General features: G+C 49.3%; 2 protein-coding genes across 2 annotated transcripts in view; one reads left to right on the top strand and one right to left on the bottom strand.

The window, feature by feature from the left end:
* Window positions 1-15,018, top strand: part of SMYD4 (SET and MYND domain containing 4) — a 49,089-nt gene extending 34,071 nt beyond the window's left edge. The window contains exons 6-11 of the mRNA XM_021703981.1: window positions 8,849-9,031; window positions 9,430-9,593; window positions 11,893-12,025; window positions 12,857-12,973; window positions 13,183-13,306; window positions 14,415-15,018. Of these exons, the coding sequence (XP_021559656.1) occupies window positions 8,849-9,031; window positions 9,430-9,593; window positions 11,893-12,025; window positions 12,857-12,973; window positions 13,183-13,306; window positions 14,415-14,568 (875 nt within the window). The 3' untranslated portion in view covers window positions 14,569-15,018. The remainder of the gene's footprint in view (window positions 1-8,848; window positions 9,032-9,429; window positions 9,594-11,892; window positions 12,026-12,856; window positions 12,974-13,182; window positions 13,307-14,414) is intronic.
* A 1,536-nt stretch (window positions 15,019-16,554) lies between these two features.
* Window positions 16,555-27,521, bottom strand: SERPINF1 (serpin family F member 1). The gene is made up of 8 exons (XM_021703983.1): window positions 27,365-27,521; window positions 23,631-23,722; window positions 21,741-21,939; window positions 20,985-21,140; window positions 20,385-20,588; window positions 19,090-19,232; window positions 17,636-17,846; window positions 16,555-16,962 (listed from the first exon to the last, which is right to left on the bottom strand). The coding sequence occupies exons 2-8, from the start codon at window positions 23,712-23,714 to the stop codon at window positions 16,703-16,705; spliced, it is 1,257 nt and encodes a 418-aa protein (XP_021559658.1). The 5' UTR covers window positions 23,715-23,722; window positions 27,365-27,521; the 3' UTR covers window positions 16,555-16,702.
* Between the last annotated feature and the right edge of the window lie 411 nt (window positions 27,522-27,932).

A 27,932-nucleotide genomic window follows, 5' to 3' on the forward strand; every position in this document is an offset into this window, starting at 1 on the left:
CTCAGTCGTTAAGCATCTGCCCTGGGCTCAGGTCATGATCCCAGGGTCCGGGGATCGAGCCCCGCATCGGGCTCCCTGCTCAGCGGGAAGCCTGCTTCTCCCTCTCCCACTCCCCCTGCTTGTGTTCCGTCTCTCGCTGTGTCTCTCTCTCAAATAAATAAATCTTTTTTAAAAAAAATTAGAATCAGAGGAGCCCAATGATGATGTTTGCTTTGGTCTTTTTGACTACATCTCTTCTGTAACCTGTTCAATAAAAAGCTGAACTCTTAATAATATTTTTTAAAGATTGTATTTAGTGAGAGAGCGCGAGCGTGGGGCGGGGAGGAGAGGGAAAGGGAGAGAGAGAATCTCAAGTGGACTCGCACCTAGCCCTGGAGCTGAAGGCAGGGCCCCATCTCAGGACCCTGAGATCAGGACTGAGCCAAAAATCAAGAGTCGGTGGCTTAACCGACTGAGCCACCCAGGTGCTCCAATAATAATAATAATAATAATAATAATAAATAGAGGAGTACTGAAGGGGCTTGGTACTGTCAGATTTCATATCAGCATTAAGCTACAATAATTGAAGACAGGATGGTACTGATATGAGAGCCTCCTAAAAGTATTAAATTCTCCAAATCATTAAAAAGTTGAACAGTGGGGCGCCTGGGTGGCTCAGTCGTTAAGCGTCTGCCTTCGGCTCGGGTCGTGATCCCAGGGTCCTGGGATCGAGTCCCACATCGGGCTCCCTGCTCGTCGGGAAGCCTGCTTCTCCCTCTCCCACTCCCCCTGCTTGTGTTCCTGCTCTCGCTATCTCTCTCTCTGTCAAATAAATAAATAAAATCTTAAAAAAAAAAAAAGTTGAACAGTGAAACATTAAACCATAAAATATCTAGGAAAAGATAAGTGAATACTTACATGGTCTTAGGGTGAGAGAAACTTTTTAAAGCATAGAATATCCAATTTAGGTAAATAAAAGATAGCTAGATTTAACCTAAAGACCAAATATCAAAAACACTATAATATGCGAAGAGGATAGAGAATACGGGTGAAAGAGATCCTTGAAGGAATGAAAATATGGGGCTGAGAGGCAACAGACCTGGGTTTCCACTCCACTGATTCTAACCGCTAACTCTCCTTATGAACTCAGATTACTTTCTGTGTGTCTCACTTAGTATACTTTTTTTAAATTCCAGTGTTGTTAACAATGTTATATTAGTTTCAGGTGTACAATATAGTAATTCAACAATTATATACATTACTCAGTGCTCATCACCACAAGTGTACTCTTAATCCCCACCACCTATTTCCCCCATCCCTCTACCCGCCTCCCCTCTGGTAACCATCAGGTTTGTTCTCCATAGTTAAGAGTCTGTTTCTTGGCTTGTCCCTCTCTTTCTCTTTTTTTCTTTGCTCATTTCTCTCTCTCTCTCTCTTTTTTTTTTTTTTAAAGATTTTACTTATTTATTTGAGAGAGAGAGCACAAGCAGGGAAAGGGGCAGAGGGAGAAGCAGGCTCCCCGCTGAGCAGGGAGCCTGACCCAGAGCTCAATCCCAGGACCCTGGGATCATGACCTGAGCCAAAGGCAGACACTTAACCAGCTGAGCCACCCAGGCGCCCCTTATTTTGTTTCTTAAATTCCACATATGAGTGAAATCACATGGTATTTATCTTTGTCTGACTGGCTTATTTCGCTTATCGTTATATTCTCTAGGTCCATCTATGTTGTTAGAATGGCAAGATTTCATTCTTTTTTATGGCTGAATAATACTACATTGTGTATACATACACCACATCTTCTTTATCCATTCATCTATCAATGGACACTTGGGCTGTTTCCATAGTTTGGCTATTGTAAATAATGCTGCAGTGAACATAGGGGTGCATGTATCCCTTTGATTTAGTGTTTTCATATTCCTTCGGGGTAAATACCCAGTAGTGCAATTACTGGGTCATAGGATAGTTCTATTTTTAATTTTTTGAGGAACCTCCCAACTGTCTCCCACAGTGGCTGCACCAGTTTGCATTCCCACAAACAGTGCATGAGGGATTCTTTTTTTCCACATGCTCGCCCACGTTATTGTTCCTTGAGTTTTTTATTGTAGCCATTCTGACAGGTATGAGGTTTTTGATTTGCATTTCCCTGATGATGAGTGATGTTGATCATCTTTTCATGTGTCTCTTGGCCATTTGTATGTCTTTGGAGAAATGTCTGTTCTTCTGCCCATTTTTTTTTTTTAAAGATTTTTATTTATTTATTCATGAGAGACAGAGAGAGAGAGAGGCAGAGGGAGAAGCAGGCTCCCAAGGAGCAGAGAGCCCGATGCGGGACTTGATCCCAGGACCCTGGGATCATGACCTGAGCCGAAGGCAGACGCTTAACCATCTGAGCCACCCAGGCGCCCCAATTTTTTAATTGGATTATTTGTTTTTTGGGTGTTGAGTTGAATCAGTTCTTTATATATTTTGGACACTAACCTTTATCAGATATGTCATTTACAGATACCTTCTCCCATTCAGAAGATTCCCTTGTAGTTTTGTCCGTTATTTAGTTTGCTGTGCAAAAGCTTTATATTTTGGTGTAGTCCAATAGTCTATTTTTGCTTTTGTTTCCCTTGCCTCAGGAGACATATCTAGAAAGATGTTGCTACCACCAATGTCAGAGAAATTTCAGTCAGTATTCTCATATGGACAATGAGAGGACTGAGTGAACCTCCAGGCTTCTGGGGAAGATTGTTTACAAAGATGATCGCAACAATTTCACCCACCCCTGTATGTTTGCCCTTTTGCAACTTGACATTGCTTTTTCTCCAATCAAGAGGTAGAGTTTGTTTCCTCTGTCCTTGAATCTGGGCCAGCCCTGTAACTTACTTTGACCCGTGGAATGCAGTAGAAGTGACCTTATGTGACTTTTGAGGCTAGGCTTTAAGAGGCCTTGTAGCTTCTTTGTCATTTTCTTGGAATGATGGTGTATAGCCATATGAACAAGCCTAAGTTAGCCTTTTTTTTTTTTTTAAGTCTAGCCTTCTTGAGGGTAGAAGACCATATGCTAGATGAATGCAATCATATGAATAGCCCCGGGTAAGACCAGTGGAAAACATGTGTAGTTGAACTCTGGGCAAAGTGGCTGGCACAGAGCACTGTAAGCAAATGAAATAGTTGGGTTTTTTTGTTTGTTTGTTTTTAAAGATTTATTTATTCACCCAGGAGAGAGCGAGGGCACTCATGCAAGTGGAGGGAAGGGGCAGAGGGAAAGAATCACAAGCAGACTCCCTGATACTCAGGGCTCAATCTCACACCCGGAGATGATGACCTGAGCCAAAATCAGGAGTCGGACCCTTAACAAACTAAGCCACCCAGGCACCCAAAATAGTTGTTACTTTAAAAGAAAACCACCCCCAGAGGGGGGGGGGAAAACCCCATAAGCTAAAATGTAAATGACAAAATGAGAGAACATTTCTAGCAACTAGGCAACTCTTAAAGTCAGTCTTTAAGCATATGCATAGTGGTGAAAATGTAAAACTAGATTGTGATAATGGTTACACAACTTATATGAATTTCCTAAAGAAAATCATTGAATTAGTACCCTTAAAATAGGTGAATTTTATGGTAGATAAATTATATCTTTAAAAAGCTGTTTAAGGGCGCCTGGCTCAGTTGGTTAAGCGACTGCCTTCGGCTCAGGTCATGGTCCTGGAGTCCCAGGATCGAGTCCCGCATCGGGCTCCCTGCTCGGCAGGGAGTCTGCTTCTCCCTCTGACCCTCCTCCCTCTCATGCTCTCTGTCTCTCATTCTCTCTGTCTCAAATAAATAAATAAATAAATAAATCTTAAAAAAAAATAAAAAGCTGTTTAAAAAGGTACATGAGCAAGCCCTTTATCAAAGCAGTAGTAAACATGGTCATGTTTAAGCCCTCTTGTAATTAAAACAAGATACCATTCTTTCCCTATTAGATTGGCAGTGTTGCTTTTTTGGCTTTTTTCTTTAACTATAATATGCATTTTAGGTTAGAGTATAAAGAAATGGCCATGGTGTGTTAAGTGAAAAGAAGTAACTTACAAATAGCTCTGTGCCTCACATGAGAATTTCATACATAAGGCTAGAAAGAGGCCTGCAAGAAAATGCCCCAAACTGTTCTACCTGGCTGATAGGCTTACAGATGACTTATTTTCTCTATAATTTTCACTTCGTAATTTTTTTTCTGGCTACCATGTATTCCTTTTGTAATTTTAATTCATTTTCTAAATAATAAAAACAATTCAAATGATAGGAACTTTTTTTATATGAACATTTTTAATTTTTTTTAAAGATTTATTTATTTATTTGAGAGAGAGCACACACGAGTGCCCATGAGCTGGGGGAGGGGCATAGGGAGAGAAACTCAAGCAGACTCTGTGCGGGTCCAAGGCAGGGCTTGATCCCATGACCCCAAATCATGACCTGAGCCGAAATCTAGAGTTGGAAGCCCAGCTGATTGAGCCACCCGGGAGCCCCTATAAGAACGTTTTTAAGGCACCTTGATACATACTGCAAAATTGCTCTCCAGGAAAGTTGCACCAGTTACACGCCCACCAGCAATGTTCACTTTCAGTTTTGAGTCCAATCTGATTTTGTTTTAGTCTGCTCATATTTCTAATCATGTTATATCCCTTTTCATTATTTCCTTGGGGTTCCAACACTTCCCAGTTAGTGTTCTTACGGAACCTCATTAGCAGCACAGAAGGATTCAAGCATTAACTAGGATAGACTTTGACCAAAACCTGTAAAAATGTATGTTATTATCTTTGCATAAATCCGATTTAATCAGGGGTGCCTGGGTGGCTCAGATGGTTAAGCATCTGCCTTCGGCTCAGGTCATGCCTGGGATCGAGCTCCGCATCAGGCTACCTGCTTGGCGGGGAGCCTGCTTCTCCCTTTCCCTCTAACGTTCCGCCTGCTTGTGCTCTCTCGCTCTCTCTGTCAAATAAATAAATAAAATCTTTAAAAAAAAAATCCTATTTAATCAAAGTTCCTCAGGAACCTTTCTTTGGTACTAATCTTAAGGCACAGAACTGGCCATTGATGATATTCTAGACCTCCGTCAGTGTGGTTCTATCTCAGAGGGAACGGCAGATTTGAGATGTATCTGGATTCATTACAAGGTTTAATGAGGTTCCCTGTAGGTTCAGATTAATTCACTGCCGTTTGCTTTCACTCTTCAACAACCAAGGAATCTACCTTCAGTTTCTGTCCTTATTTGTGTGATATACACACAAATTTCTTGTGTTATAAAATATCTACCAGAGGGGTGCCTGGGTGGCTCAGTTGTTAAGCTTCTGCCTTCGGCTCAGGTCATGATCCCTGGGTCCTGGGATCAAGCCCCACATCGGGCTCCCTGCTCCTCGGGAAGCCTGCTTCTCCCTCTCCCACTCCCCCTGCTTGTGTTCCCTCTCTCGCTGTGTCTCTCTCTGTCAAGTAAATAAATAAAATCTTAAAAAAAAAAAAAAAAAATAGGGCGCCTGGGTGGCTCAGTTGTTAAGCGTCTGCCTTCGGCTCAGGTCATGATCCCGGCGTCCTGGGATCAAGCCCCGCATGGGGCTCCCTGCTCAGTGGGAAGCCTGCTTCTCCCTCTCCCACTCCACCTGCTTGTGCTCCCTCTCTCACTGTCTCTCTCTGTCAAATAAATAAATAAAATCTTTAATAAATAAATAAATGTCTACCAGAATAGGTATATTCTGGAAGTATTGTGAATGAATCTTTTTCTTCTGTACTTGAATCCCATTTTATTTTTTTATTTTTATTTTTTTTTAAGATTTTTTTATTTATTTATTTGAGAGAGAGCATGAGAGGGGAGAGGGTCAGAGGGAGAAGCAGACTCCCCACTGAGCAGGGAGCCCGATGTGGGACTCGATCCTGGGACTCCAGGATCATGACCTGAGCTGAAGGCAGTTGCTTAACCAACTGAGCCACCTAGGCGCCCCTTCCCATTTTATTTTTTTTAACGTTTATTTATTTATTCAAGAGAAAGAGAGAGCACATGAGGGGAGAGGTAGAGGGGGAGGGAGAGCAGACTCCCCTGAGCATGGAACCCAACACAGGGCCCGATCTCACAACCCCAAGATCATGACCTGAGCTGAAATCACGAGTCAGACATTTAACAGACTGGGACCCCCTGGTGCCCTTTGAATCCATTTTAAATGCACTAGGGGCTATTACCAAGGTACACTTTTAGTAAAATAAAGAATCACTCCCTCTTTGTTTTTGTTTTGTACACAAAATGTCACATATTAAATTTGGTTGATAAGTTTCATATATATTCTCACTTTCCATTATCTCTGCTAACAGATGACTAATGCAAAATATTGGATAATTTTTTTTAAGTCAATACTTAATTTTTAGAAATAATTAGAGACTCAACTCTGACATAAATATTCACCCCACTCAGCTCCTGGGCCTACTTATGTTAGAGAATAATCTATAAATAATTCACAAAGCTAGCATTACTCACTGTATTGTGATAATTTTTCTGGGAAAATTTTAGCAACTGTTCTAATATAGCTTGCCAGTTATCAGTAGTTGGGAATGCAAGTCAGCTTTTAATTAAGCAGAGGCTGATTATTCAGACTACAAACTGGTCATGCCCTGTACTGCTTCTTCCTGCTGCCTACCTTTTAGCATTTTCCCTGCTCATTAGCACATACTCCAGAAGGTAGGCATTGGACAGGGGGGAAAGGAGGAGAAACCAAAATCTGCTAAATACTTACGAGAAGCTCTGATGAAAGGTTTCAATACAATTTGTAGGACTGTTGACTGAAATTGAGTCATTTGGATTCCCTGTGAAGTTTTATTTACTTGTTCTATTCTTGTCCTCCATAGCAACAGATAATAGAATTGTCTGCAGAGAGACAACACTATTCCTATATTTAATGTTTGCCTTTCTAGAACATTTCCACATGGTGGTTCATGATATTTTCTTTATTCATTACATTTGTCCCTAGACTGCTTCATTTCTTCGGTGATTGGTGGGTTGAGATTCCTCATGGTTTTTCAGTTATCCAGAAAACTGAAAGTTTCCCTCTGAAGTACGAGTATCTTTCGTATTTCAACCACTGTGGTTGAAAATACAATTTCCTGGGTGCCTGGGTGGCTCAGTCGTTAAGCGTCTGCCTTCGGCTCAGGTCGTGATCCTGGGGTCCCGGGATCGAGTCCCACATCGGGCTCCCTGCTCAGCAGGAAGCCTGCTTCTCCCTCTCCCACTCCCCCTGCTTGTGTTCCTGCTCTCGCTCTCTCTCTCTGTCAAATAAATAAAATCTTAAAAAAAAAAAAAAGAAAATACAATTTCCTCATGCTTCCACCAATTGAACACAGTTTAAGCCATTCTGGATGCCCAAAGTTATCTAGTGCGTGCATCTTCCTGAGATATGTATGGCTATTACAAAACCCACATAGATATACCATCAGTCTAGGAACCTCTGATTGAGGGAAATGTTACAGTGTAAAGCTTGAGTGGTACTAGTGTTTTTGTTTGCCCTAAAGCTGTTATTCTTATATAAGTTTTCTTCCTCCTTCTCGTGTCTGTCACCCTGTCTCTTTTGCCGTTGTCAGAAAACCTGCCTCTTATTAGTTCTCTGTTTCTCAACTGCTGTGGGCTGAGAAACTGAATAACCAAGCCAGTTAAAACTGTGGCTAAAATAAGAGCAAATAGGACTGCATGAGAGGATAAAGAACTCCTCATCTATGAATGTAAGCGTAGGAGCTTTGGTGCAGAAATAGCCTCACTGCTTAGAGGCCTTTTCCTTCCTTCCTAATTTTCAATCATGTAGTTAAATTGCTGGTTAATTGTGTTTCAAAGAAGAGATTGTTTGGGACATGAGACTGTCTTGAATGGAGCTTTTCGTTTTTGGTTTTTTTCCCCAAATATTTATTTTTTTAAAGATTTTATTTATTTGTTTGACAGAGAGAGACACAGCGAGAGAGGGAACACAAGCAGGGGAGTGGGAGAGGGAGCAGCAGGCTTCCCGCTGAGCAGAGAGCCTGATGTGGGGCTCGATCCCAGGACCCTGGGATCATGATCCAAGCTGAAGGCAGACGCTTAACGACTGAGCCACCCAGGGGCCCCGATTTATTTATTATTTTTGAGAGAAAGACAGACAGAGAGAGCATGAACGGGGGAGGGGCAGAGGGTGAGGGAGAAGCAGACTCCCTGCTGAGCAGGGAGCCCCATGCAGGGCTCAATCCCAGGACCCTGGGATCATGACCTGAGCTGAAGGCGCTTAACCGACTGAGCCCCCCAGGTACCGCCAGAGAGGTTTTTTCTCAATGACAACTACTGCTGGCTGATTTCCCACAAAGTTGTGACAGACGGCAAAAATAAACAGGTGAGCTTAAGGAATATGATTTTTAAGAATGTATTATAAACCTGTTTAGTTTGGGAGAATAATTAGGTTATTTGTTCTATTAACTAACCAAAGACCAGTTAAACAAAAGCAGCTTCAACTATAGAAGCCTTTGGGAAATAACCTCAGCAGGTACTCTGGTTTTCTGTGTCCTGGTGAACATTATGAAACTGTCTATCTGGAAGGTTCCCGACTGATAGTTCCTTTATTATTTTTTTAAATAAATTCTAACCTTTGGATTTTTTTCTGATATTGAGACACAATGGTTAGGTTCCAGGATTCCGGTGGACTTTTCATGTGTTCATTTGCTTTGCTTCCTGGGGATGAGAGTTTGCTGTGAGTTGTTTTCCATCTGATGTATATTGGATCTGGCTGTGGAGCTATGACTCAGATGGGCTTCAGGCCCAGTTGCCCAGCTCATCTTCTGAGGAATGGATGGTGAGGCCAAGACTAACGTCCTGACACATTTTTCCTTTCTCCTCCAGCACTTTCAGGATCTAAAGAGAACAGCGTTACCAACAGCAGACAGGTCCGCCTTGCCACAGGCATCTTCCCTGTTGTCAGCCTCCTGAACCATTCCTGTAGCCCCAACACCAGCGTGTCCTTCATTAGCACCGTCGCCACCATCCGGGCATCAGAGAAGATTGGAAAAGGGCAAGAGATCCTCCACTGCTATGGTGAGCCCTCCCTCCTCATCACTGGCCACGCTTCTCTGGCAGGAAAGGACAGGGCGAATGAGAACGAGCAAACCCCCGGACAGGTGAAGGCAGTGCATACTTAGGCCCCCCCCAAAAAAAGGCCTCTGGCCTCCTTCCTTGGCCCTGTTGTGTCTAAACTATCATGTATCTCCCTGCTTAATCCCATAAACTTCCTTTTCCAAAAAATGGGCTAAGAATAACTTTGGGTTTTTTTTTTCCTTGCAACTTGGAAGCTTATTTCTATATCTAGCGCCACGAGTGTTTGAGTAAAGGGTACTTGTCGCATGATGAAGAACACCTCTGCTAAGCTGAAGTTTTGTAAGTAGTGCCCGACTCTCTGTTGCCGTAAACATTGGCCAGGCGTGGTCTCTCCGCAGGGCCTCACCGCAGCAGGATGGCTGTTGCCGAGAGGCGGCAGAAGCTGAGGTCCCAGTACTTCTTTGACTGTGGCTGCCCGGCTTGTCAGAAGGAGAAGCACCGGGCTGCCGTCGGGCCCCGGTGGGAGGCATTCTGTTGTGACCGGTGCAGAGCACCCCTGCAGGTGAAGCTCTCTTCTCCCTTCTCTTCTCCACTTGTGCTGGAGGTCAGTCATCCAGCCCAGAGGCCATAAATCTCCAGGAGAGGCTGAGAGCCACAGTGTCTTCCCCTTCAGCCCATCTTGCCCGCACACTGGTTACCCCTCCACCCAGGAAAGGCTGGGTCTAGTCATCGGTCTCTTGGCAAATAACAGAAAATCCCCCCTAAACTGGTCTGAGAGAAAGGGGGGGGAAAAAAGACTTGAGAATTTATTTGCTCAAGTAAATCACTGAAAGGTCCCAGTGCGGGGGTATTTCAGCTAACCGCTTGATCCAGGGGCTGAGAACGTCACCAAGGCCCAATTTTTTTTTTTTTTAAAGATTTATTTATTTATTTGAGAGAGCGAGAAAGTACATGAGAAGGGGGAGGGTTAGAGGGAGAAGCAGGCTCCTCGCCGAGCAGGGAGCCCGATGCGGGACTCGATCCAGGGACTCCAGGGTCATGACCTGAGCCGAAGGCAGTCGCTCAACCAACTGAGCCACCCAGGCGCCCACCAAGGCCCAATTTGTCTCTACCTGCCTCAGCTCCACTTTCTCAGTCAGCACGGTCCCAGCCAGACTTCCCTCTGGTTGGGGCAGGACAGCCACCTGCAGCCCCAGCCTCACAGCCTCTGCTCCGGGGGGGTAAAGGCACGCGCTCCCCGACAGCAGTCTGGGCAAAAATTTTACTGCATTTCATTGACCTGATACCCGTGGCTGGTGGCAAATCAGACTCATAGTTTTCCTCCAGCCGTTGGGCCCAGAGGAATGGGTCAGATGCGAGCCACACGCCCACCCCCTCAGCCACCAGGCACTGACTCTGGGAGGGTAGGAGAGGATCCTTGGGAGAAATCATGTTGCCGTTGCCAAATGTGGGTCTAGATACTGGCATTTAAAAAAAAAACAGCACCTGGGGCACCTGGGTGGCATAGTCAGTTGAGCATCCGACTCTTGATTTCAGCTCGGGTCATGATCTTAGGGTCATGGGATCAAGCCCCACACTGGGCTCCTTGCTGGGCATGGAACCTGCCTAAGATTCTCTCTCTCCTTCTCCCTTTGCCCCTCCCCCCCCAAAAAATTAAAAATAAATAAGTGAATAAATAATTAAAAACAGCAAAAGTCCACCTCAAAGATTTTCTCCTCTGCCAGAGGATACAGTATTCTTCGGGGAACCGTAAGTGTAGTGTAGAGCTGGCCGTGTTGCAAAGCTGAAGTTACAAACCCAAGGTCAAATATAGGGAGGCCTCACCTGGCATCTCTTCCTATTGGTTTTCTTACGGTTTTGCTTTTTTTTTTTTAAAGATTTTATTTATTTATTTGACAGAGACACGGCGAGAGAGGGAACACGAGCAGGGGGAGTGGGAGAGGGAGAAGCAGGCTTCCTGCGGAGCAGGGAGCCCGATGCGGGGCTCGATCCCAGGACCCCGGGATCATGACCTGAGCCGAAGGCAGACGCTTAACGACTGAGCCACCCAGGCACCCCTATTTTATTTTTTTTTTAATATTTTATTTGTTTGTCAGAGAGAGAGCGCACGCACAAGCGGGGGAGTGGCAGGTGGAAGGAGAAGCAGACTCTCCGCTGAGCAAGGACCCGATTTCAGAACTCGATCCCAGGACCCTGGGATCATGACCTGATCTGAAAGCAGACATTTAACTGACTGAGCCACCCAGGCATCCCTATTTATTTATTTTAGAGAGAGAGAGCACAAGTGGGAGGGCCAGAGCAAAGGGAGAGAGAATCTCCAGCAAGCTCCGCACTGAGCATGGAGCCCGATGCAGGGCTCGATCCCATGACCCTGAGATCAGGACCTGAGGCGAAACCGACTGTTGGACGCTTAACCGACCGAGCCACCCAGGTGCCCCTGGCTTTTGCTTTTTTTTAATGAAAGTACAGTTGACACACAATGTCACATTAATTTCAGGTGCATAACAGAGTGATTTAACAACTCTATACTAATGGCTTCTTCATAACCGCTAGAAATATGTCTGTCATCCAAAGTTCTGGATCCAGAGACACAGGAGAGGGGTATAGAGATGGAAAGAAACTGACCTGTACCAGTTTAATTTTGGTTGCAAAAATTAAGTCTCCGGGAGGGACCGCCTACTGCTTTCATTAGCGTTGCTGCTGCCAAACCCAGTTAAGTCAGGCTTTGGTCATGGTGTATTAGTAGGGACATCTCTTTGCCCCATAGGGTCGGAAGCTGCAGAGCGACCCTATAATGTAAAACACATGCCGTGTTGCTAACCGACTGTGGTACAGGACTAAAGACAAACTGACTTTCACAGGGAGGTGACGTTCTGAGCTGTGGCAGCACGTCCTGTACGGAATCAGTCAGCAGGGATCACCTCATCTCCCGGTTACAGGACCTTCAGCAGCAGGTTGGGCAGGCCCGGAAGCTTCTCACAAGTGGTCAACTAGGTGAGACTGGCTCCCTGCTTTGGTCCTCCAGCCCGTCCCTTTTTATTTATTCTGGGTTCACCTTGGACTCGAGGCTACTCAGTGATGATAGAAGAATTACATTTAATTATCCCCATGCCAGCCACAAGATGGCTATGCAGGCCAATGAGCCCAAGCCCTAACCGGCTGAGTTTGTGTGGTGTCCTTGAAAAGGGCCAGATGATTTAAGCTGTTGTTCTCCTGGGGGTCAGGGAGCGAAGTTAAAGTACCCCGTGATGACTAAAGGGTTATCTCTGACATCCGTGGTCTTTGTGCAGATCCAGAAGTTCTGTGTCATTTATTTTAATTCCAGGGCCTAATGACCTAATTTCCTAGAGAGATTGGTCTGCTCTCCTCAGAGCCCCATCTCTTCTAGAGAGCAGTGGAACAAGTACCCAGTGGATAGAAGTAGCCTGCTATTTTCAGAGAGACTTGTGGAACTCCACATTATCCTTACAAATTCTGCCTTAGAACTTGATGTCATAGGAATTTATTTACCCGACTTTGTAAAAGTTGACCTTTAACTTAGATTTCTGAGTCAAGAGAAATGATGATCGTAAGTGGAATCTAGGCCACTTGAAGTTGGAAACCCAGCGTCAGTGTGGGGAGGCCTCACCTCACACCTCTTCTGCTGAAAGAGAAACTGTGAGGGAACAACAGCTTTATCGGAACAAACATTGTGGGTCGGTCACAACAAGGAGACAAAGTGGGGTTTCCGCATTCAGCCCAGCCAATATGGAACTTAAGAGCTGGGTTCTCATTTCTAGGCCTGGGTTTGTGTAGGAATGAGGCCACCTTCCTTTGCATTGATAGAGCGAGCCATTCAGCTGTTGTTGGGGTGCCGGCACGACGCTGAGAGCTTCCTGTCAGCAGAACACAGCATGGTAGGAGAGATGGAGGATGCCCTGGCCCAGGCTTACGCTGCCTTAGGTAAGGCACATGTCTTCATCTGCTGCTCCGAGGACCACGTTTGCCTTATGCTTTTGGTCATGAGCCCAGTCTCATCTGGTTGGACTCCTCTCAGTCTTTTCAGCTGAAGCTGTTCTCACCTTCCACTGAGCTTTCCTCACCCTGAAAACACTCACCCAACACAGTTGACTGTGGTTCTTTTCTGGAACCAGATTTCTCTTTCTTTACAGGGGACTGGCAAAAGTCAGCTACCCATCTCCAGAAGAGTCTCCAAGTGGTTGAGGTTCAGCATGGGCCATCCAGTGTTGAAATGGGCCATGAGCTCTTCAAACTGGCCCAACTCTTTTTCAATGGGTAAGTCTTTCTCTGGTTTCCTAACACCCTCTAGGCCACACACTGTCTTTTATTAGGCTCTTCTGGCGTTACTTTTCTCCTATGGTGCTTTTAAGCATGTGGAAACTTCCTTTATTTCCCCCTGAGGAAAGATCCTTTCCTTCTGTTTTGCTGACAAACTTGAAGCTTTAGAATTTCTTCCTGAGAGATATGGGGAAAGCTCTTAGCACTGGAGGGACATTCCTAGGGGGAAGTTGCCAGGCGGTCCCACCACCCGCATCCCGGCAGCTCTCCTTAGCCCTCTGCTTCCTCACGCCTCCCTCACTGCCCTCTTTCTCAGCACCTTCAACTCCAGGGGCTCTTCCTTCCCCCATCCTTTTCCTTTTAAAGCAGTTGTTTTCAACCAGGAGTAATTTTGCCCCCAGGGGATATTTGGCAATGTCTGGAGACATTTTTGGTTGTCATGATTCAGGGTGGAGGCCCAGATGCTAGTAAACATCCTGCAATGCACAGGACAGCCCCCCACAGCTCAGAAGTATCCGGCCCAAAATGGCACTAGTGTCAAGGCAGAGAGACCCTGCTTTGAAGGTTTAACAGAAGGTTTAACGGAAAGAACAGTAGGTGTTGATGTCATTGGGAGGCCCTATTTCTAGATGGAATACTTCCTTCCAGCCTTGATAAAGCTGCCATTGGTGCACTTTGGGGTGAGGCAATGTTTGAAGCTCGATCCTAAGATTATGAATGGTTTGTGGACCTGATACCCAAGACATAGAGGTCGCCCATTTGGTCAAGAGAACAGGGCTGCAGAGTCAGGTCTGGGGTGGACTTGGTTACCTGCAGGTGAAGACTCCTGAGGAGACCATGGGATAAATCCCAGATTGAACACCTTGAGATTTGCCTATTTCTCAGGACCTTAGAATCTTTATGCTTTTTCTCATAACTTTGTTTTCAAACTCTGCCTTACAGTGTGTTTGTGAAGGTCTCTCCCCTACCCTTCTAGATTGTGAGATCCCTGAGAACAAACTGATCTTAGATAATTTTGTATTCTTCACAGGGTGGGAGTAGGCCGTTGATTAATGTTTGCTTGACTGAATGAGTGGCTTCACTCCTTTTACCTCCTTTGGTTCAGGTTTGCAATCCCAGAAGCACTGAACACAATACAGAGGGCAGAAAAGGTTCTGATGGTGCACTATGGCCCTTGCAATGACGAGATCCAGGAGCTACAGAAGATGAAATCTTGTTTATTGGACTCGCCACCCATCTCATTGGGGCCTTCAGTGTAGGAACGCAAGGTTTTCTTCAGATAGTTAACTACCCTCCTGTAAAAACTCCCAGTTCCCAGAAAAGACTTGAAACTAGTGTCTGGAGAGCCTAAGCCCTTTAAAAGGATTTTAGCTGATCTGCAGGCATCTGGATGTTAGCCTGGGGTTTTGGCTAGACTCCATCTCACTAAATGATGATAGTCTATTTCCCTGGAACATTCCTATGGCTTCTAGTAGTAATGACATGTTATGTACCACTCTAGTGGGAACTTATGCTCTTAGTAGTTGTGTTGTAACTGAAAAATAATTATAAAACAAGAAATCACCGAGGCTCCTTACCTCTAGAGACATCATTTCATGTTATCGTATCTAGCTTTCTCGAATCCTCTGTTAAAACTGGTACAGTGTAAATTGTGAATAGAGAAATAAGTATGGGGCCACTTTATTGTTGGGCAGTCTCTTCCTGGGATGGCAACTCTAAATTTGTCTCCTACCAGTTTTCCAGTCCTTATTATTGGCCTCTCCTTCTGTACTCTTGGCAGACCCGCTGACCAAACACTAATAGAATCATTGCTGCTTGTGGTTTCAGACTCGAGCGACAGAAGTGGGGGGTGATAGCTCTTTTCTGCCTGGATGTGTAGAACAATAGTCTAGATTTCCATCCTGGCCAGAAGGCTGGGAGACTCTCTGTTCTGAACCCTGGTTGCCATATCACCGTCCGTGACCGAGTGGTTCCAGTGAGTTAGTGGAAAGGAACGTCAGGTCCATGCTGCTTTGAGAGCTTGCCCTCCCTGGCCTGCCCAGGAAGTCCCCACTGCTAGCCTCAGCATTTCTCATCAGGAAATGAATAGCCTGGAGATGTCTGGCAGTACCTTTTCAGGAAACTTAGTGTTTAGAACACAGTTTACGTTCAAACGTGTGATTGAAGGTCAGGCAGGATCTCATTTATTCTTCTTTCTACTAATTCACTGTGGCAAGACAGTGGCCAGTGAGATTTTTTTTTTCATGGAGATAAATTTTTCTTCTTGAAAATTTAGTCCTGAGGACAGCTCTGTATTCTGTTCCAAACACTTGTCATGTTTCATGTTCCTAAAAAAAGGTCCTCTTATACTCTGTAAAATAGGCATGCTTCCTTAAAAAGAATGTGTTTAGAATTTTCACATGTCAGGTTCCCATTTTAGGTGTACTTGGGAGCTTTCCTTAAATGCTTTATGAAACATTTCCTTAAGTTACAAATCACCTCTCTTATCTGTCCGTGTGTTATCCTGTGTTGTCAGGTGACATTAGCTTGACTGGGGGATATCTGTGCTTGCATGAAAAGCTGAAGTTTTGGGGCGCCTGGGTGGCTCAGCTGGTTGGGCATCTGCCTTCGGCTCAGGTCATGATCCCGGGGTCCTGGGATCGAGCCCTGCGTCGGGCTCCCTGCTTGATGGGGAGCCTGCTTCTCCCTCTCCCTCTGCCTGCCACTCCCTCTGCTTGTGCTCTCTCTGTCAAATGAATAAGTGAAATCTTTAAATAAATAAATAAATAAATAAGCAAGCTAAAGTTTTTGGGGGCACCTGGGTGGTGCAGCCAATTCTTGGTTTCGGCTCAGGACGTGGTCTCAGGGTCATGAGATCAGGCCCCGCGTCAGGCTCCGCACTCAGCACGAAGTCTGCATGAGATTCTCTCTCCCTCTCCCTCTGCCCCTCCTGCTCGTGTGTGCGCTCTCTCTCTCTAAAATAAAATAAATAAATCTAAGAAAAAGAAAAGCCTTAAGGTTTGATTTATTTAAGAGCATACCCCACTGATTGTGGGGGCAGGAGATACCCTCTTGCAAGCATTAGTGGCCCTAGTACATAAACACTCCCAGAGCAGAGAATCCACCCTGCATTATACAATGAAGATAACTAAAAGTTCTTATAAGTGGTGACTTTCTGCAGAGTTTAGAGAGACCAGGCTATAAGTATAGGACCAGCAAATCACGAAAGGGCTATTTATCTTCATATTAAACTTAACATAGCTCAGAACAGAAGGAGGAACAGGGCAACAAAAGTTAAGGATAAAGCACTTTTATTGCAAAGTATACACTGAAACATTGTAGGGGCAGCCTTCATGTACTATGTAATCTGCCATCCCTCGAGGGTTTTGTTCTTCCAGGCTATTTACTGGAGCATTACATGCCCCTGGGGTCCAGAATTTTGCCTATGAAGAGAAGTGCCCCTGTGTCTGTGTCTCTCAGTACAAAGATGAAAGGTTGGTTGAGGTGATAGTCCAGGGGAAAGGTGAGGCGGGCAGGCTGGAGCCCTGGGCTGGGGGTGGTGTCTGCCCCATCCTCGTTCCACTCGAAGCTAGATCGATGTTCCACTTGGGTAAGTTTAATAGGTTTGCCTGTGATCTTGCTAAAGTCTGGCGAATCAAACAAGGATTGCAGTTCTGCAGAAATTGGGAGAGATTTCCATTAAAACCCTGCCTTACCCAACACCCCTCGAAAGAATAGAGTCCACTTGGATGGGAGTCCTGATTCTCAAGAAGGCAGGCAAGCTGGGAGAACATCACCACTTTGGACCCTCGGTGAGGTCTGTAGACCTCTGGGCTGGGTAGGGCTTAAGTGACCTGCCCAACAGCACACAGCAAGTGAGGTTAAGATTAAAAACCAGCTCTGGGGCGCCTGGGTGGCTCAGTCGTTAAGCGTCTGCCTTTGGCTCAGGTCATGATCCCAGGGTCTTGGGATCGAGCCCCGCATTGGGCTCCCTGCTCATCGGGGAAGTCAGCTTCTCCCTCTTCCACTCCCCCTGCTTTTGTTACCTCTCTCGCTATGTCTCTCTCTGTCAAATAAATAAATAAAATCTTTAAAAAAAAGATTAAAAACCAGCTCAACAGACCTGTGGAGAGACAGTGTTCTGTTACAAGATACGTGCTTTTGGGGCTGAGGAATGTGTCTGATAAGAAAGGCAGTTCAGGCTACCCCTCCAGCACTGCTAGAATTAAGGAATCATCCATGGCCTCCCCACAAAGCCATAGAGCCCTTGAGTGCTGCTTGGCACGGGTGGAAAGCTCAAAGGCTCAATTCCACCCACCCAAGAGCAAAGTGGTCTTGCAGACATACTCATCTCCTGCAGGGACTTAGTGACTTCGCCTTCATGATTCAGCTTCAGCTTGGGGATGGTCAGGACCGCCTGAATAGTCTTCAGTTCTCGGTCAATGTCATGAATGAACTCAGAGGTGAGGCTCTCTTCTATCATGGTCAAGTTCTGGGTTACTTTCAGGGGCAGGAAAAAGATGATACTCGTGCTGCCAGTCAGGGGCAGCTGGGCAATCTGAAACAATAGGGAGGGAGCACATGGGTTAGTCCCTTGGAGCCCAAGAGCCCAGGGCTCGACACACACTCCACACTGCCTTCTCCTCTCCTACGGTGGGTCCCTGGCCGTGCTGTCCCCAGCCCCTAATCTATTTAATAACTGTCCCTCTTGGCCATTGCCTTCTGGCAGCAAGATGTTTACTGAGGTTCCTTCAAAAAAGTAGACTGTTGTCTTTTCTTACCTTGGCCTAATACCAACTGAAGTTAGGTGCTGAAAGAATTTTCTCCTGTGGTTCAAGGAGCTAGAATTGAATTCCAGGTCTGTGTTTTCTCCCAAAGATTGTCTGCCAGTAGTGACTGATCATCTGTTATATACAGAGCCCTGGACTAGAAGTGGGGGGTGTTGAGTACAGCAACACAGAAGCAGTAAAACAAAAAATGGGTCTTTAGGGGCGCCTGGGTGGCTCAATTGGTTGAGCGTCTGCCTTCGGCTCAGGTCATGATCCCAGGGTCCTGGGATCAAGCCCCGCAGCGGGCTCCCTGCTCGGCAAGAAGCCTGCTTCTCCCTCTCCCACTCCCCCTGCTCGTGCTCTTCCTCGCTCTCGCTCTCTCTCTCCGACAAATAAATAAATAAAATCTATAGAGAACAAAACAGAACATAAAATGGGTCTTTTGAGCAGAGGTTTTTAACCTTAGGTCCATGGGACAAACAGCATCAGGAGTCCTAACAGCCCCTGAAACCGCATACGGAAATACGTGCGTGTGCATACGTGACATTTCTCTCAACTGTTTTAGGCGTTTTGTCAGATTCCCAAAGAAGAAGGTTTAAGAACTACTGACTTAGAATTAAAAGATGTGAGGTATATGTGAAAGACTTAGAATGCCAGCAATTTGGAGTGTGTGACAGGTTTTTTTTAAGTTTGGCTTTGAATTCTAGAAATAAAAGTTCCCGCCAAAGAAAGAAAAAGAGAGGCAGAGGAAGAAGGGGAAAAAAGACAAGACAACACCAACATGTGAGTTGCCCAGTCTCAGCCCATTTCACATTATCTGTTAATCCTTACAACAAATCCTAAGAGGATAAGTTTCGATACCTATCCTTCATTTTAAGAAGAAAGGCTCAGAGAAGCTATTGACTTGCTGAAAGCCACACAGCGGGCAGAATTCAGACAGCTGTCCCATCTCAAAGGTCATCCTATTCCCACTATGCCATCCTGCCTGTCTCTGTCCTCCCCCGACCCACCACTCACCCGGCCCCTACAGACCTTGCAGTTGAGATCAGAGTCGAAGCCATAGCGTATGATGGCCTTAGGGTCTGACATCATGGGGACTCTCACGGTCCTCTCCTCATCCAAGTGGAAATCCTGAAGGGAAGTCTTTCTGGAGTCGAACTTTGTTACCCACTGCCCTGGAATGAAACAGATGGAGTGCCCTGAGCCCCAGGAGACCAGGCAGGCATTGGGACCGTGCCGGGAGACCAAAGCCTATTGTTGAAACCTGCCTGGCTAAAGGAATCTTAGAGGCCCCGACCGTCAGAGAACAGCTCTGTCTCAGAACATGCGGGCTGGACCACAATATGTCAAGGGCCTGAATACCCTCCATGTGGAGACTCGGGAGGAAATAGGAGGCATCATTGATTTGACCATCTGGATCATACAAATTCTGCAATGGCCTGGGAGAAAAGTCAACTGGTGTCTCCTTCTGCAGTGAGGTGTCTGGGGGACAGGATCAAAGGAGGTCAGAGCTGCAAGGGACCCCAATATCACCCCTCTCACATCCAGAAAAGCACCAGAGCTCAGAGGGGTGGAGGCCCTGGCCAATGCTCACAGGTGATTACCAAGGGGACCTTTAATATGCTGACCTGTAACGGCTTCTCTCACTTTCTGGAGCTCGGTGCTTCAAGTAGGGCCTCTCTCAAGGTCAGGGGTCCACTGGCTACTGCCTGATAGACGGTTATAAAGCATTTTAAGGAGAGGTTGCCCCAAATCCCACCCAAGTCTTATCTGAATGGGGCCGGCCTCACAAGGTCCGTGGAGGAGTCTTGGGCACGTCACCACAGCAGGATGCTGTTCGAGAACTAACAACGGTTTGTTGAATCCTTGTGCCCCGGGCACAGTGTCCCGGTGGATGTGAAGACAGGAGACCATGTAGACAGCCAGCCTCCGAAGTAAGTGTGTCAGCCCGTGTTAGGGGTGAGGGAGCCAGGAACGCCGGGAGGCCCGTGCAGGGCTCGACGCCAGGGAAGGCCCAGCTGGGCTTTGACCCTCATCTGACTCCGGCCCGAATCTCACGGTGCCCACCCCCAAACAGGCACAGGAGAGCTAGCGCTTTCTTCTCTCTGCTGGGCTTTGTGCACGGCCTCTTACACTTTGTAGACACGCACCACATGTTTGCCTGGGACCAACGACAAGCACGGAGCCCTCGGGCAGGCGCCTTTCCCAGGCTGTCCTCTGGCTTCGCCTCTCTGTTCCTGCTGAGCTCTGTCTCTGACGTCCCCCCTTCCCCAGCCCCTCTGACACCCACCACCCACCCTTGGCCAAAGGAGAAGTGAAGCCCTCACCCTTGAAGTAAGCCACACCGAGGAGGAGAATGCTGACTCCACTGGGGATTTCCTGGGTGGACCTAGCGATTTTCCCTTTCATCTGGGCCTGCACCCAGTTGTTAACCTCCTGAAGGTCCAAGCGAGGGTTGCCGGTCAGGATTCTGGGCCTGGTGCCATAGGACTTCTCCAGTGAGGCGACAAAGCTGGATTTCACCCGCAATTCTGGGAAGAGAGGAGGCAGAAGTGAGTGTGCTCTGAGCGCTCACCTGCACCCGCTCTTGGAGAGCGCGCCGGGCTGAGGCTCTGCTTTACCGCGCAGCAGGCCCTGACTTCCCGAGATTCTGTGCCAGCTTCCCCAGGACAGGGAACAAGGAATTTCACTCATTGCTCCTTCTCTTCAGGGTACCGCCCTCCCCCGGCCCTCCCACTGTCGCCCTCAGTCTACTTCCTCTTTCCGATCCTCTTTGAGCTCACGGGGCCCCTGCCTGCCCACCAGCGCCAGGCCCAGCCTGGGCAGCCGTGATCTAGTGTTTAGGAAGAACCCCCCCCTTCCCCCCCCCCCCGTGCAGCATAGAGCCCCATATTCCTCAGGCATCCCGGGCTAGCCAGGTGACCCACTCCTCTCAAAGATGATCCGGGAGGCACTCTTGAAGTTCTTCTCGGGGACAGTGACGGAGGCAAGGAGCTCCTTATAGGTGCCGTGGATGTCCGGGTTGCTGATCAGGTCATAGTAGAGAGCCCGGTGAATGGTGGATTCTGTCCTCTGTTCCGCTCCTGCCAGAGAGACCAGGGCGGGAGCGTTAGTAACGGGCCACCCGGGCGTAGGTCAGGCCAGCTCCGGGGACAGGACGGGGATACCACGCTCTTGGTCTTCCACTGTTGATACTGGAGGCATTCTAGGTGGGCAAGAAATTCGAAGGCAGTGGAAGAAAAACAAGATTTTCCTCAAGCAGGCAAAGGCCAGGAGGCCTAGAGAGAGCGACAAGGGCAGGAGGGAAGGTTCAAGCCCCTGGGCTTCTCCGGTCCCAGCTCTTACCAGAACGTTTTGCGGTCACCTGCTCCCAAGTCTCCCCCGGGAACAGCTGTGACCGGGTGAGGGCAGGGACCACGCCTGCTTGCGGGCGGGGCACCCCCAGCGTCTAGCCGGATGGCTGGCACGCAGAAGCTCGTGTATGGAATGAGTGTTGAAGTCATCCCGACAATGAGTGGTCGTGAGGCCACGTCCCTGGGTCGGCAGTGGTCGGCGCCCTCCGTGGAGCCAGGGAGGGATCGCAGGGCGGCCGCTCTCTCAGCACCTCTCTGCCCCTCCCTGAGGGGCCCGCGTCTATGCGGGGGCCTCCAGGACCCCGGGGCCATCCGCATCTGAGAACTCACCCAGCGAGAGCGCAGAGAGAGCGGTGGCCACACTGAGTGGGGACAGCAGCACGTTGGCCGCGGGGCTGAGGCCGGACCTCACGCGGTACAGATCATAGCCAAAGTTGGAGATGGCCGCTGCCAGCTTATTCACAGGGACCTTGAAGAAGGGGTCCTCCTCCTCCACGGGCACCCCTGTGGTGTCAGGAGCTGGGGAGTCCTGGATTTGAGTACAAGGGCCGTCAGAGATGAGCTGTGCGTGACGGGAGCCCTCATTGCTCTGAGTGGGATTGTCCTTCTGGCCCCTTCGAGACGTCCTGCCTGAGTACCCTACGTGTAGCCTAATGTTGGAAGGAGGGTGTGCTCCCGGATCATGCTGGAGTTCTCAGCTGGGGACAGGCAGCCCCACACGGAAATTAGCTGACCGAAACACTAGTGACCTGTGAGCCTCAGGCCTGTGACATACTTAAAAAAAGAGAGTGTGAGGACGCCTGGGTGGCTCAGTTGGTTGAGCATCTGCCTTCAGCTCAGGTCACGATCCCGGGGGTCCTGGGCTCCCTGCTCAGCGAGGAGCCTACTTCTCCCTCTGCTGCTTCCCCTGCTTGTGCTCTCTCCCTCTCTGACAAATAAATAAATAAGATCTTTAAAAAAAGAGAGAGAGAGAAGGAGAAGAGCTCCTCGCTTCCAAGGAACCCTGCTCAGGCCAGAGCAAGCTGCCTGTCTGTTCCCCCCCTTGCTTACTGCTCCCAGGTCTCTACCTGGGCCCTTCTATGATCCCCCCACCCTGACCCTGTCTTTCATGGCCCTGATCACATCGTATTTCCTCCACAACTTTTCCCTAATCACTCCAATCTGAAGGCACTTTTTGGTTTTCTGAGCTTTTTACGGGGTCAACTACCACTTATACTAACCACCTACCATGTGCCAGGCTCTGTGCTGGTTCTTTTCATTGGAGTTACTTCATTTCATGCTTGTTGATGTATTTGATACCTCAAAAGACTGCGTTCCTTCGAAGGCAAGAACTGAGTCTTCTGTATCCACCCAGCCCTAGCCCCTACACAGCAGGTATTCGGTAGGTAAAAAGTAAGTGACTGACCGTAATGGCCCTGCAAGGGTGGTTTTCGTTTTTCTTTAAAGATGTATGTATTTATTTATTTGAGAGACGGAGAGGGAGAGAGAGAGAGCACAAGCAGGGGGAGCTACAGAGGAAGAGGGCGAAGCAGGCTCCCTACTGAGCAGGGAGCCCGATGCGGGGCTCGATCCCAGGACCCCCGGGATCATAATCTGAGCCGAAGGCAGACACTTAACCGACTGAGCCATCCAGGCGCCCCAGGATAGGTATTTTTAATCCCATTTTATAGATAAGAAAGAGACTCAGGTCAAAGTGGGTTGTCTATGGTAACAAAGCTAAGTGAGAGGTAAAGCCAGAACTTGACAAAGTCCAGGGTTCCAGCCAGTATGCCCGGGCTGCCCTGGCCCCTCACTGTCCCTTAGCATAAGCTTCTCAGCGTCTGCCTTTGCAGTCTGACCGTGCTTCCTCTGGACAGGAAAGAGGCCTTGCCACACGCTTCCATCTCCACTGCACAAATATCCAGGACCACCACCCAGTCAGTGAGACCCACGAGTAATGCATAGTAATGAGAAAAGGTCTTCACTGAAAGGGATCACCCTAGGCTTGCTAGACTGCCTTCACTTTTCACCTTCTGGGATCTTCTTTTTGTCTCCGCTATGTTGTCTGAAAGGCAAGGCAAGATGTTTTCTGTCTGTTTTGCTGAAGGAGAAATCAAGGCCTTATCTGCACATAAAGGCCAGAGCCTGGCCTGGAACCCAGGTGGCTGTCCTATCTCCCGTGCTCCTTGCTAGGGAGGGGCTGGGATTGCCGACACCCCGCCTCACCCCAGCCCCACTGACCTCCTGTGGGCTGCCGGCGTGGTCCTGGCCGCTGCTGTGCCCGAGGAGGGCTCCAGTCCAGAGGAGTAGCATGAGGGCCTGCATCCTGGGGCCTGCAAGAAAGCAAGAGGCAGCCAGCCGTTTCCCTCCCCGACCGCCCCGCTCCGCCAGCCACGCTGAGCTGGGAGCAGGAGCTTGGCAGGACTAGGCACCTTGCCTCCGACCTCCCCAGGCTGGAAGTGGACCCTCAACTTGACGGTCCCTCCCTCTGATCACCTCACCACCCCTGCACCTGCCTCATGGCCAACAGCCCCAGGATGAGCTTGTGCTTTCGTCCCCCTGTGTGTGTCAGGAGCCCTCGGGGCCTAAAGCTCCAGGGCCGTGGAGACCCAGCAGTGGACTCCTCTGCGTGGCTACGGCCTAGCACAAATGCACAGCAAGGCTTTTCTGGAGGCACCTGACCAGCTCATGATACAGGATTTGGGGTAATGTCAGAATGGGACAGAATCTAGTTCCCATATGTAGAATTCCAGAATACCGAGAATGGAGGCATCTGGTCCAGCTCCTTGCTATCCCCAGAAGTTCTGAGACTCTGTTCTTGAATTTACTCTGGCCTAGAACCTGTGGCCTCATAAGGGACTCATTCCCCTCGCAGATAGTTCTCTAGGGAGAGTTCTTACTCTCCTGCTAAGGACCACTGGGTCCAGGATCAGACAGCCTGGGTTCAAATCTCAATTCTAACTCACAGCGTCTTCTCTTGCAAAATGGAAATCAAATAGTTCTTACCTATTGTGATGCGGATTAAATTAGATAATGTCTCCAAAGAACTGAACAGCGCAGAGACAGGTGAGCTCTCCAGCGATCCCAGAGCTAAAAATGTGTCTCCCTACACCTGGAACCCCAGGGCCCCCCTTCTCTCCTGGGGAGCCAGCTCCTCTGCCCCCTACCAGCTCAAAAATAGCTCTTACACCCTCAGAGCCTTTTCTCCTTCAGGTTAAACCACCCCAGGTCCCTTCATGTCCCCCAGCAGTGGCCTCCTCTGACCAGCTCCCTCTGGCCCCTGGACCACAAGGGAAAAGGGACATCTGAGTCCAGGGCTCTATGTATGCCACCATCCCTCAGTCTCCTGCACTCACTGCATCCATGAGCTCACCCCTTGGAGTCAGGGTGTGGGGTAGCGGGAGGGGATGAAGGCAGCTAGGGGGGTTTCACAGATAGGATCTTCCAAGGGGCCTTCTGTTTAAAAAGTGGGACAAGGTCTCAGTAACTAGGACCTTTGCTTGGTCTGTGTTCTCCCTCCCATCCATATTGCCAGGTCAACAATTCACAATGTCTGTCTTCCCTGCCCCTCACCTCCCCTACGCACACGCACGCACACACAGGCCGAGGGTCTCCAGCGCCTTCATCGTCATCTGTTTATATGCCCATAAACACCCTCCCACACGCACAGCACACATAACTTTCCTGACTTCTCAGAACAAATAGGAAAGCTGGGAGTGCGGTGTGTGATTTTTGGCCAAAGTCCTTAGAATCAAGCCAGATAATCCACCAGACAACACTGTAGAGATGAAAGGCAACAAAAGAAGAGACCGCCTCCAGAGTTGGCTCAGTTTATGGCTGGACTGCTTTCTTCCCAAACCCTGATCTGGAACTTGTGTTCCAGAGAGAGCCCCACAGACCCCGAGGGCTCAGCCAGCTACTGTCCTACCCAGCTGCCCCTGGCGCTCAGGCAGAATCTTCCACTGAGGCACCGGGACAAGCTTTCCGCGGCACCAGATGGAGACCCTGAACACCACACAGGCTCACCGCTGCTCTCGCCGCCCTCCTGCCCCACCCCAGAGCTAGCGGGAGTCTTCTTGCCTGAGCCCCAGCAGACTGGGTTATCAGACACCCAATTCCGTGAGATGTCTAGGCGGCAAGGGTGCAGGAGAAGGCGTTCACGCTCGTCCCTCTGGCCAGGGTAGGGAGCTGAGGTAGGAGGGACACGGGGGTCAGCCTGCCATGGTGTTTAAGAGAACTAAGCTCACGGTTCAAATGCACTTGAAGGTCAAACCTTCTCTGTAGGAGCCCCTACAGTCAGCCCAAGCCCCAGGCTGTGGGATCACGGTCCCCACGTGGGTGGGCTGAGGACTGAAGATAAGGTGAGGGACCCTGGCCCTGAAAGGCACATGGGTCCCCAGCTGGTCCAGAGCCAGTTGCTGGGACATGTAGTATTCATGGTACCTCTGAATCCTCCACCTCAAACCCTGGGGATGAGGGAAGGGGAGAGATTATGGAGAGCCCCCGAAAAGGGCCCTGGGAGGGCAGAGAGTCAGTCTGCATGGGGTTGAGGGTCCCTCTGAGCCCACCCGATACCCTGTCCACGGGGATTGTTCCATGGCCTGAGGGCAAGCAGCCGCCGCCTGGCACTGGACGCTGATGCCCTCCGTTCAAAGGTCAGTATCCAAGCCAGGCTCCTGTCCTACCAGGAAGGGGAGGCCATGGGGACGAGGTAGATATTCTCGCTGTTGGGCCAAGGTCAGGTCTTCCTTTCTGCCACATTTACCAAAATCAAAAGAGACACAAGGAAATGGGACTTTGTGATCTTGCCTTCCAGCTGGGAGGATAAATTTGAGCCAGTACATGTGTTTAAGATTAAATCCAGTTGTGAGACAAACACCATCCCTCCTCCCCCTCCTCCTCCCTGCACCACACAGCCTAAAGCCACATGGCGGTGGACCTCCTGGGCAGTGCAGGGGAGGGCGCCGCCCTCTCTCCTGGCTTCGGGAGGGAGGTTCCGAGGGGTCCCCTCCAGGCCCACTCCACCCGTGGCAGCCCCGCCAGTCCCCATGTAGCGTTCCTTCTCGACTCTTGGAATCTGAGTGAGTCAGGCCAGGGCACCCATGAGTTCCACGTCCACAATGCCCAGGAGGACTGGCCCTAGAAGCAGAGCCCCCTGGCCCCCTGAGCCTAGGGGCTGAACTCCTGGAGGACGGGCACGGGCCGGGCAGTGATGAGGTTTCTGGGAAGCCTGCGGCTTCTCTTGGGCCCATACCCTCCCCTTGCTGCGGCTTACCCCGGGAAGCGGAAAGGACGCGGGCCGCTATCCTCTGCAGCACGGGGCCTCGGGCCCCCAAACCCCATACACTGGCTGAACTACAGAGCGGTCATTGTTTGCCAGAGGCCAAAGCGCCATGGGTCTCCCAGTGTTCACTGGCAACTAATCTGGCCAAAGAGAAGGGGGGGCACTGGATCAAAGAACCCAGCTGCCCTCCCTCCCAGTCTTCTGTGGGGCCCAATAGGCCAGTGGCTCAGCTTGGAAATCAGCACCAGTTGATTTTGAAAGAGCAGCAGGGAGCTGAGCCCAAGGCAAGGCTGGACTGTAGGGGCCGGCTGCCTCCTGACTGCCCCAGGGAAGCCCAGCTGGGGGACAGCCTCCTTCCCTCGGGGCGCCGCGGCCGCAGAGCCCCTTCGAGGTGCTGCTCAGACGGGGCTGCTCCTTCCCACCACTGCCCTCCCCTGTGGCTACCCACCCACTTCATTCAGAAGCCTTCTCAGCCTCTTCTCCTAGTGGGGCGATGGGCCTTGGGGATAATTGGGCCCTGGCCTTCTGAGCCCCAGCTCCCTCTGCCCCCTCTCATCCTCTCACCCCGGTCCCCAAGCTGCAGGAGCCACTGTCCCCCACCTCGTCTCCCTTGCACCCCTCTTTGCTGCTCCCCAGAGTCCTCCTGCCCCTCCCCAGGGCCCCCGGCCCAGGGCAGCCTGTCCAGTCTTACCCTGACACTCGCGCCAGACCGGGAGCGGCTTTCCCTGTGGGCGTGCTGGCTGGCCAGCCTAGGTCTGCAGGCCCAGGGGCTCCAGCCTGCGCCTCCCAGTCCAGAGCCCAGCACGCTTCAGGTTACAGCTACTCCCTTCTTAAAGCGACCTGCACTCAATTCGGACTCTGTGATTGCATCATTGCCTGATGATAACTTTAACCCCCTGCTGCCCTTCCACCCCACACGGCCAACACAGCCCTCCACACAGCCGCCTTCCCCACCAGACCTTCCTTCAGGGCCCTGGCCTTCCTCCTGCCCGCGGGCCCACCCCCAGAGGGCACCCTGGCCCACCTGGGTGGGAGACAGGGCCGAGCAACAGTCTTCTGGAGGAAGCCCGGAAGGCAGGCCGGACCAGAGCAAACCCCGCTCCTGTGCTGGGACTCTAGATTTTTCCTGGTCCTTGGTCCTGGCACTAACTGGGATTTGGGGAAGACAACTCTCCCGGCTTTCTTGGCTGAAAAATGAAGAGATGGAACTGGGATGTCTATTTGCTTTTTCAGCCTTAGAATTCTGTGATTTCTGAAGA

This window comes from Neomonachus schauinslandi, chromosome 15, assembly GCF_002201575.2.
Source record: "Neomonachus schauinslandi chromosome 15, ASM220157v2, whole genome shotgun sequence".
Classification (NCBI taxonomy): domain Eukaryota; kingdom Metazoa; phylum Chordata; class Mammalia; order Carnivora; family Phocidae; genus Neomonachus; species Neomonachus schauinslandi.